At 40.7% G+C, this 20,673-nt stretch overlaps 1 protein-coding gene across 6 annotated transcripts in view; it reads left to right on the top strand.

Moving 5' to 3' along the window:
• EXOC6 (exocyst complex component 6) overlaps positions 1 to 20,673 on the top strand; it is a 108,517-nt gene that overhangs the window by 85,603 nt on the left and 2,241 nt on the right. The window contains exon 21 of one of the 6 annotated variants that reach the window (XM_026066671.1): positions 20,563 to 20,673. In XM_026066671.1, coding sequence (XP_025922456.1) covers positions 20,563 to 20,673 — 111 coding nt within the window. The other 5 variants (XM_026066664.1, XM_026066662.1, XM_026066666.1 and 2 more) reach the window with 5 other exon arrangements.

The following is a 20,673-nucleotide window of genomic DNA, read 5'->3' as shown; positions in this document are numbered from 1 at the left end:
AAATCTGAATAGGTGCATGGTTCTATACAGCTGCTGTAATCATGTCATGTCTCCTGTCACCTGTCTTACTGTATGACCTGAGGTGCATTTGCCTACATGCACCCTTTCACCCCACTTACTTAAAGCCACTGAGGGGCAGGCCAGCTTGCCAAGGAGATTATCAAAGTGGCAAGTGATGCTTTTAAGAGAATCTTCTCTGGCATCTCTTGAAGATGACCCAGCCCACCTGCAACCTGCATTGCTCTCTGAAGATAATCTCTTGCTACTGACTGTATAGGAAACCTGGGTAAATAGCACAGTTGCCCAAAGTGAGGTGGAATGAACTTTGGGGATTTTGCTACCAATTCAGATCCTAGGTCAATTGGAATTAACCTTCAAAAGTAAACAGGTCTTAGTTCCTCCTACTTGAATTAGTCCCTGAGGAAGCTCAGGCTCCTACACAACTTAGTTTTGTCCTGGTTATGATCTATTCTTCAGTGCTTAAGACTAGGGTTACAGTTCTGGAATGAGAGGTGATTTCTTGGGTGTCCTGGACACCTAAACATTGTGAGGAAAAGGCCTGAATCTTAAAATTTGTGCAATATTCAGTAGAGAATCAGTGTAGTGAGCAGTGGACAAGCATGAAAACCTTCTGGTAGCCTGTGATACCCTGTTGTATTTTGTGTTAATCGTTGCTTTCCTAGGGCAAATTGCATGATTCTTAACCAACTAGGAGGTAGCAAATGCCTGTTCATGAAATCCACTCATTGTCCGCAGAGAAGACTTAAAAGATAAGCTGTAAATTTAATTTGACTTATTTTAATATAGACATTTCAGTTTTTTTCTAGTGTTTTCCTCTGCTGTGAGCACTACTTCTGTTTCCAACAGGCTTCTTCCTCTGCTGTATCATCTCAGACAAGTACTAAACTGACTTGATGATTGTGAAATTTTCTTATTTTGTCAGAGGTGAAAAGAACTGTTTCTCATCTGTGGGTTTTTGGCTCTTAAGCATGTTAATATCCTCCAATTGCTGTCAGTGATTGGCCTGCAACAGGGGCAGCTTTCTGAAGTGAAGCATAATCATATGTTGTTGGTAACCTCAGAGTTGAGTAGTCATCATAGCAGCATCTCCAGCCATATAGAGTTTACAGTCCACTAGTGATGAGTCCCAATCTGTGAGACCAAATTCCTTGAGCAGCAAGGTCCATAAATTCTGCCTGCCTGTGGGAGGAAATTCTCAATGTTTTGCAGCAGTTTCTGTTAACATTTTGCTAATGATAGATGTAAATTAGACATAAAAACATAATGCAATCAGTGTGATTAATATACAAATTAATTGTAGTATTGCATGCAACAGGTGTAATTTTATTTCAAGGAGAAAATTCTTAATAGTGTCTTAATATAGTCCTCCATTTTCTTCTGCAGCGCAACTTTGCTTCTCATTCATCATTAAGAGATGATACCATCCGTCTGATCAACTCAGGAGTAATTCATTGTTGTAGCTAGAAACTGTGGGGCAGATCACTGGGCTTTAATCCCAGCCAGTAGATTGTCTGCCATGAAAGGCAGGCTGATAGCTTGCTTTTCCCTGTCATTTTGTTTGCAGTGTTTAATTTGAACTCAATTCCTGTGGTAGTAACTGCATTTCAGCTCTGGCTTCTTTCCGATTCCCCCAATGTGCAGCACGCTAAAGCTCTCACCATCTGCGTTCCCTGCAGAGAATGCTCTCAAGCCCTTCTGTAGACCTCAGAGAATAAGTTGCAGCCTGTTGCCAAAACCATCCGCTATCACTGTTGGAAGGTAAGGGCACTAGAGTTGTGCTGTGGCTTCCTTCACAAGTTGCCAGCCCTCACAGTGCCTGGGCTTTGAAATCAGTAGGTTACACCTACCCATGGCCTCTGCTCTGCAGAAGAGTCTTGACCAGAAAGACCATCAGGATTTTCCAAGAGAGAGAAAATCCTAACAGTATCTTTAGGAGTAAGTCTTAAAAACTTCAGAGTTTAAAGATAAAAGTAAGCACCTCTTTCATAAGGCAGCAGTTTGCATTGTTAATGAGCAAGTAGTATAAAATATTTTCCTGAGGGAAATGGTTGCTGAGACTTTTATCTTCACAGAGGCTCTTTCACAATGCTTACTGATCCCCTTTTCCCCCATACACTCCCCAGCTTCTCTGAACAAGCAGAGGATCATGTTACATCTGTAACATGAAGCCCAGCCTCAGGGTGCTATGTAATGGGATTTGTGCATCTCTAGTTTTCAGTCCAGTGCCACTTATTCAGCTAAAGAAAGGAGCTCAGATTTCAGACAGCAGTGAAATGGGAGTTGCGCTTCTCTGGATTTCAGGCCACAGATCCTCACTCTGCTTGGGAAGGAAACAAGTCTCTTGCTGACCTTCTCCTTCTCCATAAACTGATTCCACACTAAAGCTGAAGGAGTATTGAGGCAAGGTGTGAGCAGAACAGGGACCCGTCCGTTCAAGGCTGCATTTCTCATGTATTTGCATCATACTGGGGTAACAGGCCTATATGTAAGGAATCCCTATCTGCATTCAAATGACTCAGTTATTTAAGTATAACTGTATGGTGAATGTGTGCTAGCCAGCTTGCAGGGAACATGCAATATCTTTTCAGCATACTGGATTCTTACAAATAAATGGGAATTCTTCACGTGAACGTGAGCATTCCATTCCCCAATGGCAACTCTTACTTTTGATCTCTCCTCTTCACCTAAACTCTGAAAAGCCTGTAGGTAATCGCAGTAGGCTCCGATCACAAGCTATGTGTGTACAGACACTTGTGAGGAAGGTCTCAGTCAGTGCTCTGTACACAGAAACAAACCAGCTCATCACTTGGATGGGATTTATACCTGCCAGCTGTTAAGAATTAGGAAGCTTTGGAAGCAAATGCAGAGAAATCAGCAGCAGGGGGTTCAAAAACAAGCATGGCTCTAGATTCACTGTCTTGATAAGGATTTGCAGAATCAAAGCAGGATGGCATGTCAGTCATTTCCTGGCAGCAGGCATTCCTACCCTGTTAGTGCCAGGAACTAAGAGCACAGGTGATGTGTTAGGTAGTGTGTTCTCCAGGACATTAGATCATTCACCAAATTCGATGCAAATCTGATCGTATCCAGTTCTACATCTGAATGACTCTTTTTCAGCAGAGAAGTGCAAATAGTGTGCTGATAGCCCACCACGTTTTGACTCTGGATCATGGTATACTGATGATGCAGGAGCATACCTGAAAAACAGATTTTAAAAATTCACTGCTGTTAATTCATTTGAGTAGCCCTATCAGTAACTTACCTGAATAAAACCCTGTACATATGGCTATTAATCTGCAAGATGTACTACCTCATCTATGGCAAAAGCAGTACCAGTTTCTTCCAAGGAAAATGTAAGGACTATGTGGTGACAGGTATAATGCTCAAAATGGATGTCATCTCCTAATCTGCAGTGAAGAGTGCTATAGGAATCCTGTAACCATGTAACTTATCAAAAATAAGAAAATAATTTACTTGTTATTTCTTTAAGCTCATTTTTCTTTATTCAGTTTTTTCTTTTTATTTCTTTAAGCAAGTATTTAAGGGATACAATTGTCTTAGTTCTTCACTTTCACAACCAGTTATACCCAGATATTAGATGATTTGTCAAGAAATCTCTACTGCATATTTAGAAAATAGCAGAATTCATGAAGTGCTGACTCAGCTTGACATAGAGACCTGTAGATAACAGCCTTTGAATCAGAACATAAGCCTTATTTGAGTAAGGGTGAGGGTTTTTTCCTGTTTTAGGTGAATGATAATTTTTAGAACTGAGACAGGAAATGGCATTTATTGATTTCATTTGTCACGTGTAGATGAAACACTTGACTTCTTAGAACAATGCAGTGGAGTTCCAGCTTCTAAATGCTACCATAATAGAAATTACTAAAAATTTCACTAGAGAGGTTGATCAAAGCAGGTACTACAAAAAAAAGTAGGCAGAAGCCCCTGCCAAGATTCTTTAGGTGGACATGTCTAAGTCCTCATCTGAATACTACCAAATGTCACAATTAATCATCTTTAAACTCATCATCTTAATTGTCAGTACTTTCACAAGACAAGGTTTAGAAATAGTTCACCAATCCATTCAAAACCTGCAGAACTGTTGTTATGATGAAAACTCCTTATTCTCATCTCCAGGAAGTCCTTCTGTTAAAGAAAGTTCCTCCCATAGTTAGAGAGGAATTCCCTTTTAGGTCATGATGTAAATGGCTGTATCTTTGGTACTGAAAGTGCATGTGCCAATTGTACCCTGTCCATAATGCCAGAACAATGTGTCTGGGAAACTGTTTATGAAGCAGTCAAGGTTTTGTCTGCAACATCATCTGTTAACAGAAGAAAGCACTTGTCTGAAGAAGGTTTCCGTTCTTTCACAGAAGAAGCTGTTGGTAGGAAGGTATCACTAGGTTCACTTCCAAATAATTTCCCCATTAATAAATCTCTTGAACTGGAAGTTTATCCCTGTGACTATTACATTTATAAACTCCTGCTTACCCTTTCTGTGAGTCATTGCTCTTGCATCCCGTTAAGGAAGAAGAAGGATATAAGTTATTCAGTGGAATGAAGCATTTTTCTCTAATAGCTTTCTTTCTGTTAGCAGCTTTGCTCCCTGCTCCCACCCACACCTTTATCTTTGTCACTTAAGAAATGACGTAAATGCAAACTGAAGGTTTTACTTGCAGGAAGTTTTGGATGCATGACTTCCCTGAAGTTAGTGAATACGTCATAGGAAGCTGTTGTCTTCCCACTGACAGCCCATTGCTGCAGAGTTGCTACCATTGTGCCCGGGCCCTTCTGTAGCCCTCAGCTGATGGATGGAGTCTAGTGGTGAAGCCCCCGGCTCCACAGGACTTCCTCCGCATCCCCTAGGTGGTATGTGCTTCCTGAGTAACGAATGAGCAGTGTTAATTGAAAAACACAAGAGAAGAAAATTTTTGTTTTCCTTCAAGTTATTTGTTATTTGTATTCTGGTAACATCTGTGAGCCCTAGTCATCCATCAGGGAGCCATGGGGCTCAGAGCTGCATTAATGTGTTCAATAGTTTCTGCCCCAAGATTGCTTACATCCTCCAGCCTTAGTTAAGCTGGTAGTATCACTGGTATGTAGTGTATACTGGGCAATACCCATAACCCATTAACCATACAGATTTGCCTTCAGTATTTTTTCAGTTGCATCAGTCAACAAACCCATTTAGATTCCATTCCTTCTCTAAATTATCTGTCAATCACAGACAGTAGGCAGAATATCTCATTTTTTTCCTTTTGCTACGGTTTCTTCTGTGAAAAAGAAAGTTAATCTGTCTCTTCTTTTAAAGTTGCCATAGGGCCGGGGCAAATTGAATTTAAATCAAAGGAATCTTTTACAACAAAAAATCAAGGATTGTTCTCTGCTTCAGAGCAATAACACGAGAAAGGAAGTAGAGCTTTTTTTTCATGCACAAAATGCCTTCACAAGTCAAGGCTTCCAAAGCTTTGCAGAGACACAGTACAACAAGGAGTGGAATAAGTGAAATGTAGTTAATGATTGTTTAGTCATTTGGGCCGCAATCTCTGAGGGCAAATGATCATATCTTCATGGATGTTTGTACAGTATGTACCATAGGGTGCCACTGTTCTTCAGCAGGGAGTTTTAGAACTGCAGAAATACAAATTAAAAAATAATAATTCTCAGTATCTTACTGCCTCCAGTCAGTCAGTGAAATCCAGAAGATGAAAACTGGCCATCCTCATATTTTCTTTCTGTTAGCTCAAAGATACATATATAGGATGGCAAAAGAAATGAGTGAATTTCATACTGTTATTTAGATAAATGAGGTGAAATAATTATACCATAAGGGATTTGACTGAACCAGCATGTTCTTAAGCACAGATCTATATCATATGGGTTTATACCATATTAACATAGGTGTCTATGAGAAGACTGTCTGTTCTGGAACAATTTATCATCTGACAAGTTGCACTGTTTTAGAGAATATTGAAATAACAAATAAAGTTTGCATACAAGTTGCACATGTAAGGTGTGTTTTAGAAACTTTTGAAGAGGGCTTTCCTTAGAGCATTAGTAGCAAAGGACAGCACAACTTAAAAGACCCCAGCAATTGTAGAGTGTGATAATGGGAGAAAAAAGACAGGAATAAGAATGGAAAAATAATGAAATATTAAAAAGGAATAAATGTCAAAATTTGAGTAGATGAAAGCAGTAGATGATGGGAGAGAATGGACATAAAGATATGGGATGGAAGGGCACAAAAAATTGTGAAAAAGTCAGTTCCTGTCCATAAATGCATTTTATTGTCCTTATCCCTTTTTTCTCTTTCTGTTTATCATTTTCATGGTTTGTGCTGAGAACCCTGAAGAGCATTATTTTTTAAAACAGCAGAAGATTAAAGAGGTGTTTTTACCCAGAGGAAGGAAAGGACTTTCAGTATGCAAAAAATGGTGTGTAAAGTCCACGAAGCCATCAAGTTACCTTATTCCCAGGAGAAGACAAGCTTTCCCAGTTTAAATGGCATGCTTCCAGGAAATCATTACAGGAGAGCGCACAGCTAGCCCATGCTATTCCCAAACGCTCAGTGTAACACGATGCAGTTAAACCAGAGGACAATTTTCATCTTTTGACCCTGTGTCAAACATGTCAGTTGAGTAGTTTACATGAGATCTGTAAGAGTACATGGGCCATCAGATATTTCTCCAGAGTAAGAAACATTCAGTAGACACACAAAAAATTGTAATTTTAAAAGCTGACTTGTTTTTTAAGCTACAGAAAAAGTGCTGAGCCAGTGGCATGACTCAGTACATTCAGATTCTCCTTTCTTTTTTTCCTAATTCATATAGGAGAATGAAGCTATGCTTAAGTAGAATGATCTTAAGTCCTACTGCAAGTAGTGTCCCAAAGTTAACATTCATAATAAGATGAAAAAAGGGATCTTATCAAACACTGCCAGTCTGGAGTTCAAATCAAACTCTGCCTTCTCTCAGGGCATATGGGAAAGACATCAAAAGTGCTCTTTCATTTTAAGCACTAACAGGATACTGAGTCTTGTGGGAGTATAGAAGATTTGATCCTAATTTTGATATTATAATTAAAATGTATATCCATATGATATGTTTAGGAATAGTATTATCTTCAGCATGGTGCCTAAATCTTGCAACCGTTGAGCTAGAGGATAATATAAAAAGTTCACAGTGAGACAGAATAATGTTGAATAATTCCTAGACACAAATACATAGGTAACTTGTTGGGGGGCAGGGAGTGGTGTAACTGATAGATTGAAAAGACACAAGCTGAAAACTCAAATGACAGCGTAAAACATTCCCCATAGCTTAATTAAATAAAACCAATAATGCGATTTAAACTTCTTTGGGTTAAAATTACTTTAATAAGGGTGTTAATTACTAGAGGATTAACACTGCTTACATGTGATAATAGATGTGGTCAGTCAATAAAGGGTGAGAATAATGTTCGTTTAAGAAGCAAAAGAATCTAGCACAGGATTACTCACCAGAAAGGGATAACATTTCAAAGTGGCAAGTAAAATCAGGGGAAGTGTTTTTCAAATTGCAGCAGGCATTTGAGGCTGTTTTGTGCCACCATTACTCAGCAAAAGTTTCACGTATAGTGGGATCTATTGGAGGAAACATTTTAAGAAAATATTGTCATCTGAGAAGTGATGAGAAAAGGCATATTCTAAGGAAGAAGGTAACTTCTAAGGCAAATAATTTCTTGAAGATGCATTTCTTAGAAAAGAAGTAATATTGAACTATTGACGTTAAGCAAAGAGAGTCTTTCCTAAAATGTCTGTGAACATAGCAACAGCGGAAGAAAGATTTTTTGCAAAAAAAAAAAAAAAAGACAAAAACAGGTTCTGAGTTATCCAGGTCTCTTATTACTACAACTTCCTAGGTTCAAAGACCTTCGGTATACCAAGCTAGCTAGGCAAGAAAAACAAAAAACAAATACCAGGATTTTACATAGGCCACAGAATTTGCTAAACTGTTTTTAGAGCCATTTGATAGATAAACTCGTAGCAGTAGCTGAAGAAAAAAGTAAAGTTTGTCCAGGAATGAATATGTAACTTTTGGCTAATGGTTTTGGCTTTGCTTGTAACTTCTCTATATTTACATTCCTGAACTACTGATTGTGGCATTCCTTGTCCAGTGGTTCCCAGGTCTAGTATAGCTTTGCCTAAGGGATGTAACTTCATCTGCTGCTGAGGGCAGTTGTGCAAGCATACCCTCGCGCTGCTTTAGAGGAAATAACTCTCTGCTTACGGTAAACTGATGGTGAGCACATCCACAAGTGTCTGTGCTTTATGGATTGCACTAGATTCTTTTGTTGTTGTTGTTGTTGTTGTTGTTTCTGGATGCAAACAAAGAAGATGCAGATTTCTGGCCTGTTATATCTTAGATTTGTTTGAGTGGCTCTCCAAGTACTCTAAGTCGGCACCTGAGATCCCCTGAGATACTTCATCAAAAAGTTGCTACACTTGTATCAGCTTCCTGCAGAGGCTTTTTAGAGAAGGACTTTGTGTATAAAACTGTTTCATCTTTTAGCCTGCAAGAGCTCAGTTTTGTTAACCAGTTGGGTTTATTTAAAAAGATATCTTCATCCAAGAATTAGGCTGAGGAAGTGGAGTTTCAGCTGTGGTAGCTGAGACGCATTTGTGGTATTGCTGACATTTATATTTTTACACCTACAACTTCAGTGTGCCATACATATTCTTTAAAACTGAGGCATAGATCTTATGTAATGCGGATGGTATAGCTCTGAGGCATAGTCATTGAAGAGAGACCAAAGAGGATGGGTAGAGCAAATACAGCCTCAGTGAAATATTACATGAACTTTACTGTCAGGTGTTGGAGGCTGTGATGGCCACCTAAGAAGGGAATCCAGAGCACTGGGAATCTACACGTTTTTTAATTCAGATTTGCAGCTTTTCAAGAGCTGCACAAATATTAAAACTAAAACAAAACAAAACAGTTTGACTGGTTCAGAAATATACAGACTCTTGCACTGAAACAAACTATTTTCTCCTACCTACTGTAGGACCTCAGGTTACCTCTGTGGAAATGCTATATATTTCACAGCACACACGAGGGATCACTGAACTCTGTGGAGACTAAACACTGCAGAATGAAGAGATGCTCATAAACCATATAGACCTCATGAATACCCTGCTCTTAGGCTGAAATCCTCAATCTGTAGTAATGTAATTTCAGTATTCTTAAATGTAATTTCACCTGGTGTTTTGGTCCAGGTCAGAGTATGACAAAAATAACTGGAAAGCTAGCAAAAGGAAATGTCCTGTCCTACCTCTAAATAAACAGTTCACAGTAATGAGGTTGGCTGCTCCTGCCTCAGCGTTGTGGGTTGTGTCTTCGTGCAGAGCGCTGCAGCAGCTCATCTTGGCCTCCTCTGTGAGCACCAGCCTGATGCCGTGGAGCTGGGCCATGCTCAGTTGTCCTCCTTCAGGCACCAGGTTACATTCTCAGGCCAGGCCTGGGTTTCCAAAACTCCTTGCTTCAGTCCCAAAAGTAAACCCAGAAATTTAAAGTTGAAGTCGTAGTTATGCTTGGACAAACCACTTCAGATGTTTAGTTGCAGAGCACAGCACACTGACTTCATAGGTTCGAGGTGTGTGTGTACAAGGACAGTTTGGATTAGTTAGTTCGAAACAGTGTTTTTCAGATAATGATTTTTTGTGCTATAGTATGTATACATTAACCTTTGGTGAGACTACAGACATCTAGACTTACTCACATGGATACTGCTAAATTTTACTTATAACAGATGGGACAAGAGTGTTCAATTCCAGAATGCTCTATGGAAGTTGAAGTGAATGTGTTTGGTATTTAAATTTTATTTCAGTTACCTCAAATTAAACTATGTTTAATTAGTCCCACCTTCTCTAAACCAATTAATTTTACCATTTGATTTTAGCATTTGTGAATACCCCTTTTTAGTGAATTACCTTAAATGGAATTTTACCTGTGAAATGAGATAAATGATACAGTTTTGATACCCCCAAAATGTTTTTTTTAAGGTACTATGCCACATCACATGCCATTTATAGCACTATTTCAAAGAGCAAATACTTAAAAGCAAGCCTATTATAAGTCGCATGCAGTTGAAAAAAATGCTTATAGAAAATGGAAGTTTAAATAAACTATACTGTAAAAATTCCCTCTTCAAAATGTATTTGATAAATTTCAAGGTTTAAGTGCTAATTGCCAACCTGTGTTTAAAAAAAGGAAAAAAAAAAAAGAAGCAAACTGAAAATGACAGCTTTAAGTTTAACTGGGATGTTCTAAGTGCTTCTCTATGATTTTAACAACTCAGATTTTCAGTCGTCTTCAGATCAGAGGCAGAAGTTGTGTTTGGGGGCTGCATGCTCTTTGAAAGCATACGCCTTCGTATCAGAAGCTCAAAAAACTGGTGAATGGCCTGAACATTGCATAATACACAATTTTTAATCCACACAAATGTTACCATTGATATAGTTTTACGCTTTGTCTAAAGGGACTTGGTGTACAGGCTAAGGGGCTACACAGGAGCAGCTTGGCCCCAACCCCTGCCCTCTGGAGACTGGCGGTCTGCCAGGCAGCTCTTGGCTGTTTCTAGACTCAAAGGACAGTTCTTTTGCTACTAGTCCAACTTATTTTTTAATGATGAGGAAGAACACACTTCATAATAAGGATTATTCACACTTCAATTAAACAAATCTTCTTTGAGTATGTATTACTTGTTGCAGTATTGTATATTGCGTAGGGCTTAGCTACTTATAGTTGCCTCGATGACCATGTCTCAGCTACTTTCTTCAGGTGTTTCATCTTAGCTGCTTGAAATATTAATGGGATTTCTAAAAGTTGTACAATGTGAGTGCTTTTCTGGTTATGATAAGCAACAAGCATCACTTCAGCAATATGCATTTATTTTTTAGGCAGGCTTACGTGCATTTGAAGTGCCGAAGAATAAAAAAAGTATTTTTTTTACTCTTGAATATAACAAGACCAGGCATCTCTCAGAATGTACCTCAGGGTCCAGATTTTAGGAAAGTATTCTGCCCTTTGGGAGAATTTAGGTTATAAAGGATTAGTTTGAACCCAAGTAACTTCTGTTTTTTTTCTTAGCATAACAACAATTCCCAATGGTTCAGCTTTCATAACCTCTGAGTTTATATATTATACACTTACAAATGTGTTAAAGATTCTATCCTGACATTCAAGATAGTGACAGATATGATTTTCACTTATAAATTTGAAACAGATGCAAGCATTCAAATAAACAACTGTTTCACTCATGTGAATATTTAATTGTTCCACATTTAGGCACAATTTCTAAATGCATTTTGCTGAAAAAAAAAAAAAAGTTTTAATGCAGTGGCTTAAAAACTTAAAGATACCTCCTTTCTAACACAAACTATCCTTCCTTTGAAAATCTGGGGCTCAGTTTTCAAAGCAATGCCTAGGAATTTAGCCTGCGACCCCCATTGACACTAATGGGAATTGCATAGCTAAGACCCTATAACATCACTTTGAAAATGCATTTGTTATAGCAATCCAGAAAAAGGGTAGCATAAACTATAGGGAGACATTCACAGATCAAGAGATCAATTTACACTTTGAAATACAAAACCGATGTGTGTTATTCCAGTTATGTGATCAGTGGGGGGGGATTTTAAAATTCACCACATTCACAAAATAAGTCACCAGGAGTAAATAAAACAAAATATTTTGGCAAGTGGCAGACAGACTTGCTAACCAGGCTAACAAGACATTTGTCAGCAGTAAAGAACTCCAACTGATTAAGTGATAATTGAGTTTGGTTGGTGCAGTGTTATTCAACAGCTAGCAAACTTTGTCTTTCTTCCTTGCGAGCTGGGCGTAGATATCTGTATTTTAAACACTTCTGTTGTTCCTTTGTGCCTAGGAAATGTTTAGAGTGAACAAGACTTGTCTTTGTCCAGTTCTGCTTCTGGTCCTTCACATTTTAGTTCCATTCTAGTAAGTGCTTTCATGGTGTGCAGGCTTTAATAAACGGGGAGATAACACATTTTGTGAACTAATGGGCATGTTATCTTAATGTTCATACATGGGGGTTTTTGTTAACTCACTGGAAATAAGTGTACACCTATGTAATGTATATTCACATGTACTTGTGCACGAAACGTAAACAGAGCCTGAGAAGAAAGCGGCTTTGTTCCGTAGCTGTATCACTGCAGCGCGGGTGAGTCCCAGTCATAGGCCATGGCCCCATTAGGCTGGACAGAGTATAAATAAGTGTTTTAACAAAAGGAAGACAATGTCACCTCGGAGTTCACAAACTGATGAGATTATAGCTCCCCTGAAAGGTTACAGTTACGTCAGAAATTATGAAACAACAGTGATTCTGGTTGACGCGCTTCCTCTGCCGGCAGCAAACTTGTGCATCCCTCTGGATAGACGGTGAGTGCAGGTCTGGCGTGAGCCCCTCGCGGGGGGAGTTTGAGGAGTGGGACAGCGGTGGCATCTGTGCGTTTACCGCGCTTAAACTGAGAAAGTTCCTTCCGTTTCTGGAGCTTTTTCAGCACAACCACAACACAATAGTAATAACTGTATTATTGGTATATTTGCTCTTCTTGTATCTCAATGGCTTAAATGACATAGCTAACAAAAATCACAGTTTTTTTTTCCTTAGGTCAAAAGCCGTGTACCCTCAAGGAAAAACTCATTCTGTTATTGTTCTGTATTCTCTCCTAAAAAAAGATTTGGCATAGCTTGCAGTTGTATATGCTTGGCACCATTCATTTCCCAGAAGAGTTCACCAGTATTCTAGGCTTTGGGGTTTTTTTTAATTAAAGAGGTCAAAATCCATTATATCTAAATTTCAAAGAATTTACCAATTAGCTGTAGTCTGCAATGCCCAGCAGGTGGCTTTTATACTATTAAAGGGAGATTGTTTCCATCTCTGATCAAAGCAAAAACAAAACAAAGGAAAATACAGAATATTTTCCTGTACGCAGTGCGAACCACATGCTGTGTAAATTGTAGGTGAAAGCTGTGTGTGAGAGACTGCTCAGTTGTACGACTTCAAGAAAAATTCTATATATTTAGCACTATTCCCCATGAGGATTTTAATGGTAATGTCTAAATCTGTTTAGACTACTGATTAGCTAAGAAGATTAGACAGCTTGCTATTTCCTAAAATGAAGATTTTAGCATTTTCTTATTTAAAAGTAAAAATAAAAATGCACATTAAAGAATTTGATAGAAGTAAAATTAGCAAAAGCTGAGTGTGCTGAAATGTCTCCAGGTGCAAAAAAGTTCTAATTTGCACTTTTCAATGAATCTAAACTTCCCAGATTTTTACCTACTTAAAAGAATGTTTGTGACCTTTTGACCCTTTTGTTATCCCTTACTCAGAAAGGCCTTTATTCTGTAAGGCTTAGGTATAAAAAAATAAAAAGGAGCGTTAATGGCATAACAGTCCTTTCTGATCACCCTGTGTAAGATGTTTATGCAAAGTGTCAATAGAAGCAATTGGCCTAACAGTGTGACAACCTGCTTTGCTTGGAAATGGGCTAATCTCCTGTTTGGGTTATCCAGAGGTCAGGTGAGGATTTCTTTTTGCACTCCCCATAGTGCATGGGTACATAACCTGCAAACACTGTAGGGCAGAAATCAGAAGCAACTGGGCCCAAGAATGCCACAAAGCTGTTCTGTTTTTTTTTTAATCTTGGCTTTTTGCTTTTCCTCTGTTTCTCCGTTGTCTCCTTTTAATTTTTTCCCCTCCTGGTACCATCCCAGAGAGTCTGATTGAACATATAATATATGACAATGGCAGAGGCTCTAGCAATATCAGTATCTGCTGCTTCACTTTGGGGTTTTTTTTTCAAACAGGCATCATCCCTATCTCTTCTGAAGTTCATGTGGAAACCTACTTTAAATCACAGTTTTCCAGGGCTGCCCCTGTTGCCCTGTCACAGCAGGCTGGAACTCAGTAGGCGCTCAGGCAAGCATAGCGGCCCCGAAATAGGCCTTGGCGGGCTGCACGCTGTGAACTCCTGCCTCAGTGAATCAGCTTCTCTGTGTTTTTATAACTGCCATTTTTTTCCCTTGTTAATTATGCCCCAAGGCTGTGGAAAGACAGCCTTTATCTGTTGAAACAGACTAAGCAGCAAGTGTTCTGACATGTTTATCAGGCAAATTGTACCTGACAAAAGGTAATTACACATGCAATCAAGTCCAGGAGTAACTGGGTGATTAGGGGTTAATAAACTGTTTAGCATGAGAAATATTCAGCTTGTGCACGAGGAGAATGGGCCAGAAGGGCATAACTAACAGTGATATGTTAAAAAAAAGCATCACTTTTCTTTTGATAGATTATTTGGAATTACAGAAAGGTAAGCAGGATATTAAGTGTACAACTTCTCATTTTTATCACCAACTCTTGGACCGCTGGTGCCTAATTGTACAACCAAAGCAATTTACTGACACTCGCGATACTTCAGAAGAGATAAGAGCAGCATTCCAACTTGTACAAAGCTACTATGATAATTTAAAATTAGGAGTATTTGAGTATAGCCAACCCTGTTGGTGTTGTCAAATGGCTACAGCACCCATTTCCTCCTGTGGCACCTCTCCCTGTTGCTGAGCTGACCGTGGATAGCTGGTTCCCGAAGTTGTGTTCTCTTCCAAGATCCAAGACAGTTGCCCAAAAGCAAAAAAGTCAAGAGCATTCATATGATGTTTGAGGATGTGACAGAGGTTCAAACAACTTTGAAAGGGCTACATGCTTGATTCCAGCAATTCCAAGTGCATAAAATTCTCACATAATTACAAGATGGCCTAAATAGAGGGCTGAGCTCCTCCAGACCTTAGGTAACAAAAGACAAAGCACTACTGAGCAATGGTTACAATTAATTTATATCCACACATGGCCATATCACCTAGATATTGGGAAAACATAAAGAGTTCTGAGCTTGAAGAATAAGTATAGATGCCCTATTTGAAACCTGAATCCTATCCGTAAAATCTTTAGACTTTTTTTCCCTTTGGTATCAATCTTGTAATATTTTGCATTAAACAAATCCATGTCTCTGTTAGCTGTCAAATTCTTGAAGTAGGACCTCTTTTAAATGAAAAATAGTTCAGTATCTTCTACAATAATATTGTTGTGTTTAAGATCAGAAGTCTTCTAATTAGAAATAGCAGCATTATCTGTGGCATGACATAAATATAACCTTCCTTTTTTTTTTTTCCAAATGCAGTTTGTTTCAAGCAGAGAGAGCTTATGTTAGACATGTAAAAGGCATTTAGAAAATACATAGACAGGAACAGAAAGTTAGAAGATGCAAGTGTAGGACAGCAACCAAAGGCATTTAGTTATATCTAAATATATATATAAAATAATATAAATGTATTATATATATGTATTAGAAGTATTTACATGATGAATAATGGGGTGGTTTGAGAGGACAACCCTGTTTCACATACAATAAAAGGAACATGCTCTCTGGTCATCAGCCTTGATGTTCTCAAGATGTTTAGATGAAGGTTCCCTTCCATCACACTTTTAGAAGAGGCCAATCCTCCAAATAAGGCAGAAGTGTACACCCTCTGCCTTGGTAGCCAGTCTGTTGGATGCTCCATGTGGTATATGAGAGAGGGCAGAGCTTTTCCCCTGCTCCTTTCCTTCTTGGTAACGATTCACACACACGCGCACGCACGTGCGCCCTTCTCTGCAAACTCTTTGTTAATTATTCCCTGTCAGAGGGACTAGTAGATCTGTTTTCTTGCTCACAGGGCAACCTATTCTGCTTTCTTATAAAACTCTTTTCTCAGGTATAGCTTTGCTTGTCTTAGCTCATTCTTATTTTCCATGGTTGTTACGGGAGAGTACAGAAAAAAGAAAAAGAATTGAGTACAACAATGCCGTTGTTCTTACGTAGCAGAGTACCAGGTAATATCTGGTCTGTTGGCTGCATCACAGTGTTTCAGCCACACGATAAGCTGGTTCTGTTAAAGCACAGTCGCGTGGCTCCTTAGGTGTGTGTGAGCGGCTGACGAACTCCGAAAGTAAAAGATTTCCTTTCTGTCCACTTTCAAGTATTTCCCGTACATGTTAACTTTGAAAAGATGCATAGAAAAAACAGACACTTCCTATTGTAGCTTCAAAGCACACAGTGCACGTTCTAACCTTGAAGTAGCATGTGGACAGCCAGTAGTGCAAATGTGATGTGTTACACTGTACGGATTTTCATTGGTTTTTAGGCAGGAAAATTGCTAGGACTACTGTGTGCACATTTCTCTTACTACAGTGCAAGTAACTGTGGTCCTTTCCTTGCTAGATAATATATGTCATTTTTGGTTACTGTCACAGTCATAGCAACAGTTTTAGTAGATAAAATAATAGTAGGGAAATGCTGATTTAATTTGGCCTGTAATACCTTGATTCTGGTTGCCACAATAAGAACCAGTGTCATAGGACCAGCAAATTCTCCTGTACTTTGTGGTTTACAACTGAGAAGCCACGGGGCGAGTTCACTTGAACTTATATGCCCCAAATGTTTTGTTTAATTGTAGCTGATACTCTTTTTTGGCAAAATTAACATTTTTGTGATGAGACTTGCCCTTGATATAATTTTTCTTTTTACGCATTAATGGTAATTACCGTATTTAAAACCTCAGAGATTTATAACCTCCTTTTATTTCAGTGGAATTTAACATATCCCACATATTACATCTCCGTAGTATGAGTCATGTCAGTATGTCAAGCCAAATCCACAAAGTATTTCCATTATATCTTCACCTTGTGTAACATTACCAAACATTGTTCCCTCTCCTTGTGGTTTTGCACACACCTGGTCCCTGTCACATTATAAGATCATTTTCATATGCATCTATTGTGAATGAAAATACAGCAAAAATATAGGGGAAAATAACTTGTCCTCTTTTCTTTTTCCTACACTAGTGAAGAGTTGGGCAAAAGTTAGTTTTTCAAGATAAATTTCTTGTGGCTGTCTGTGTGCATGAATTAAAAAACAAAATTTTTGCATCTTCATGTTTTTCTGTTATTTTTGAGAATCTTTATATATGAGTTTTGAGATATCTCTATCCTTTACTAAAACAATATTCATTTACCAAAGGATTAGGTAGGCCAGTGCTTCATTATCAGTTTTGTATTTCCAAGAGTATGTTTGCATCACATGAAGTAGCCCAAATAGTTTTCTCTGTCTTTGAATGGATGGACCATCTTCCAGATCATGTCCAAGAGCGAAGGAGAATTTTGGGCTGCACTCAGGTTTTGTATGGGTGGATTGAAGCTATTTCCCATACGTGTGATGGAGGCAGCAGCCCATTTCTGCCTGACTGTCCTTGCCAGACTGCTGGCTGCTTGCCAGCCCGCTACCCTAGCAAACCGCCTGTGCTCACCATACATCTGCCAAGTGCCAAGTCAGATGCAGGTGATATGAGTGGCCAGGACACAGATCCGAAGAGTTGCACACCAGGCAGCTCTTGCCCACCCACAGCGTACAGTACACGCTGTCAAAGCCCATTACGTATAGCAATATGCCGCAGTCCAGAACTGCAGCTATGAGGGGGACAAAACGCTCAGTACATAATTGTGCACAGCAGCAGTCCAGTCCTCAGCAATGTCTGCAGTCCTCTGTCGCATTTGTTCCAGCAGCAGCGCACGTTGGTCACACTGCAGCCCCCGAACCTGTGCACAGGAGGAGGGAAAGGAGTTATGATTGGGTAGCATGTGTCATTTGGTTGCATGTCCCTGGTGCTTCACATGACCTGCCACATGTCATGACAGCTGCTTTAACATAAGACATTAGTAGCATGAGGCTGGTTGTGTGCAGCGCTTTGACCAAGAGTGGAGAAAGGAAGGAGCTGTATTAGCACTGGGCACATGCCTTTTGCTGAGAGTGTTTCCAGTGGTGTTCACCTTATCAGAGCCAGGACCATCTGGGAATGGGCAGAGTGTACCTCATGGTCCCTTGGGACATGGTTTTACTTTGTGAGTTGCAAAGCAGCAGGCTACATGGTCTATTTAGGACTCCGAATGCCTATCTGTGTTTAATCAGATGACAAATTAGGTCTAAGCTGCCACCCCAGCCATCACTATCACTAAGATGTCCCAGAGCCGCAACACGATCTGATGGCTAATTCAAACACTGGAAGTATGGTATGAAAATTGCTCATGTGTTATTAGCAGGAAAGTTTCTTTGAACTTGTCAACACTTAATTATCAGTGATCAATGGCTTTGGGTTACACATTACTGAAGAGATACAAAGCCTCAATGTTTAGGATTTATCCAGAGTCTTCAATAGAGATGTTACAGTAGGTATAAGAAATTAAATCTTTTACCTTGGATTTGCTGAACGCAACCACTGCAAGAACATTGGCATGGTCTTTTCCTATGAGGGCTATGTGGAGCCCATGACAAGTGTGGTAATTAGTAGCGCATTTATTAATACATTCTGCTTGCTTTTCTGAGAGAGAGGGAAAATGAAGTCTCCAGATGATGTAGGGTCTGTGTTCCTGGTGCTGTCAGCTTTGTCCTCCCTGGCTTGCGCTCTGCATCTGCCCATCCTCTTTCCCATCTTCTGACTGTGGCCTGCTTTTGAGTGTGTTGTACAGCCTCTGTGAGCACTGGGCACTACTGACTGCTGTAACATGGTAATCAGCGACAGGTAACATGCAGCAGCAAGTAAGCCCATGGGTTTCACAAATGCCACTAATTCCTGGGTTATCAGAGCCTTCCCAAGTCTGTTTGCTCAGTGACTATAGGCGAGTGTGTTCTCTTCTCTCCAGGTCAGTAGGAGAATTGATGGTGATCATCCTTAGAAGGCACTTCGTGAGAAAGAGCTATTTGCATTTGATCTTGAAAGCTGCATGGATATGTAGCCAGGAGAGAATGAAATAGCTTCCGTATAGCTTTTTATATACCTTTCACCCAAATGCAATATTCGAATATAAAATCTAGTTCTAGATGTCACTGAGGTTTTTGATGGTCCCTGGAGGACTTTGGAACAACCAAGCATTAAGTACATTTTCATACAAGACTGTATTACAAATAGGGGATGAGTAACTAATTAGAAAATAGAGTTGATTTTTATTTAAATTAGATACTTTATTTGAAAATAATAAAAAAGGGAATAGAAGGTGGAAGAGTTTGGAGAAGACTAGCAAATAAATTTGAAGCTGTGAAGACCAGGTTTACACTTTTATTCTGTAATTGTAAGTCAGTGCTGTAGCTTTGGGGAGGGACATTACTGGCAACCTGTCACATTTTCTCAGAGTGAGAAGCTTTCGGTGAGGTGATGCTCTCAGAGGTGCAGTCTGCAGGAGGGGAGGTCAATGCTGCGGCACCCCCGATATAACAGCTCTGCTCTGGCTTAAAGACAGCAGAAGTGACTGGTCAAAGTGGAAAGGGTTGTGTATTTAAGTAGTGAAGCAGTACAGCCTGCACTAGTCTATATAACAATTCTTAAATTGATTTTGTTATGACAAATCCTTTCCCACCCCACCTCTCCAGGCATTACCACTGTAGCCAGGCCTCCAGGCAAGCAGGGGCTCCGGCTTACACTGGGGACCCTGCTCAGCAGAGCAGCCCTGGGCACTGCCAGCCAGGGACGTGGGATTGCTAATGCTTCCCCACACTTAATTTAACAGCAGGTTTGGCTCCCACAGGGCAGCCTTGTTCTCCCAAGCCCCCACTAGCCTTCTGCGGTGGGGTGAGGCGAGACACCAGATGCTGGGGTTAGCCGGGAGGCTGGGAGCACCCCGGCACTGATGCCAACGGGAGCGGGACCCGCTGGCCCCCAGCCCGCCTGCCTGCAGGTAGCTGTGGGAAATGCTCCTCCGAGCAGGGCCGCCTGTGCCCGGGCAGGGAGCCCGGCAGCGCCCGGGCCGCACACATGACCGGGGCGCTGGGGAAGTGGCGGTTTGGCTCTCCGAGACGGAGTGGGCTTTGAGGGCTGGTGAGGGTGCTGGCTGCTAGAGGTTAGGCATTGCATCAGCTTGTAAAAGCAAGCTGTTCTGTTGAACAGCAACCTCAAAATTGAGAGTCAAAGACCTGACTTGAATCTGTGGCCAGATGTGGACTGTGCTTGGGGGCTCTTTTTTCCCCCTGCCTAAGTGCTTTGGGTTTGTTTGGGCAAGAAGCGCACGCGGGGCTCTGGGCCGAGTCGTGGGGATCAGTCACCATGGAGAGTCCGGCAGGGGTTGTTTAATTCACTTAATTGAGACTACCTGGACCTCTGGTTTAAATCACTGTGAGCGACAACAGCAACCACTATCCCTATCTCCCTCGCCACGGTAAAAGGGGCCCCCAGAATACCAGTGTGAAGCCCGTTAGCATCTCCTGTTAGGGCTAGACCTGCACACCTGCCTCCCCGCTGCATGGAGTGGCGTGAAAAAGCTTTAGAGAAACAAACGGGCGAGAGACGGGGCTGCGTGCCGGGCCGCCGGCGAGGGGTTGGGGTCTGGTGGCCCGCGGAGCCGGCCCCGGGCTGCTGCTCCGCGCCCCGACACCCCCCTGCCGTCCCGCAGCTCCTGGACCTCTTCATGGTGTGGGACTGGTCCACCTACCTCGCCGACTACGGGCAGTCCACCTCGAAGTACCTGCGCGTCAACCCCAGCACGGCCCTCACGCTCCTGGAG

The sequence above is a fragment of the Apteryx rowi genome, unplaced genomic scaffold (assembly GCF_003343035.1).
Source record: "Apteryx rowi isolate R43461 unplaced genomic scaffold, aptRow1 scaffold_246, whole genome shotgun sequence".
NCBI classification, from domain to species: Eukaryota; Metazoa; Chordata; class Aves; order Apterygiformes; family Apterygidae; genus Apteryx; species Apteryx rowi.
This window is presented reverse-complemented; position numbering and strand designations above follow the sequence as displayed.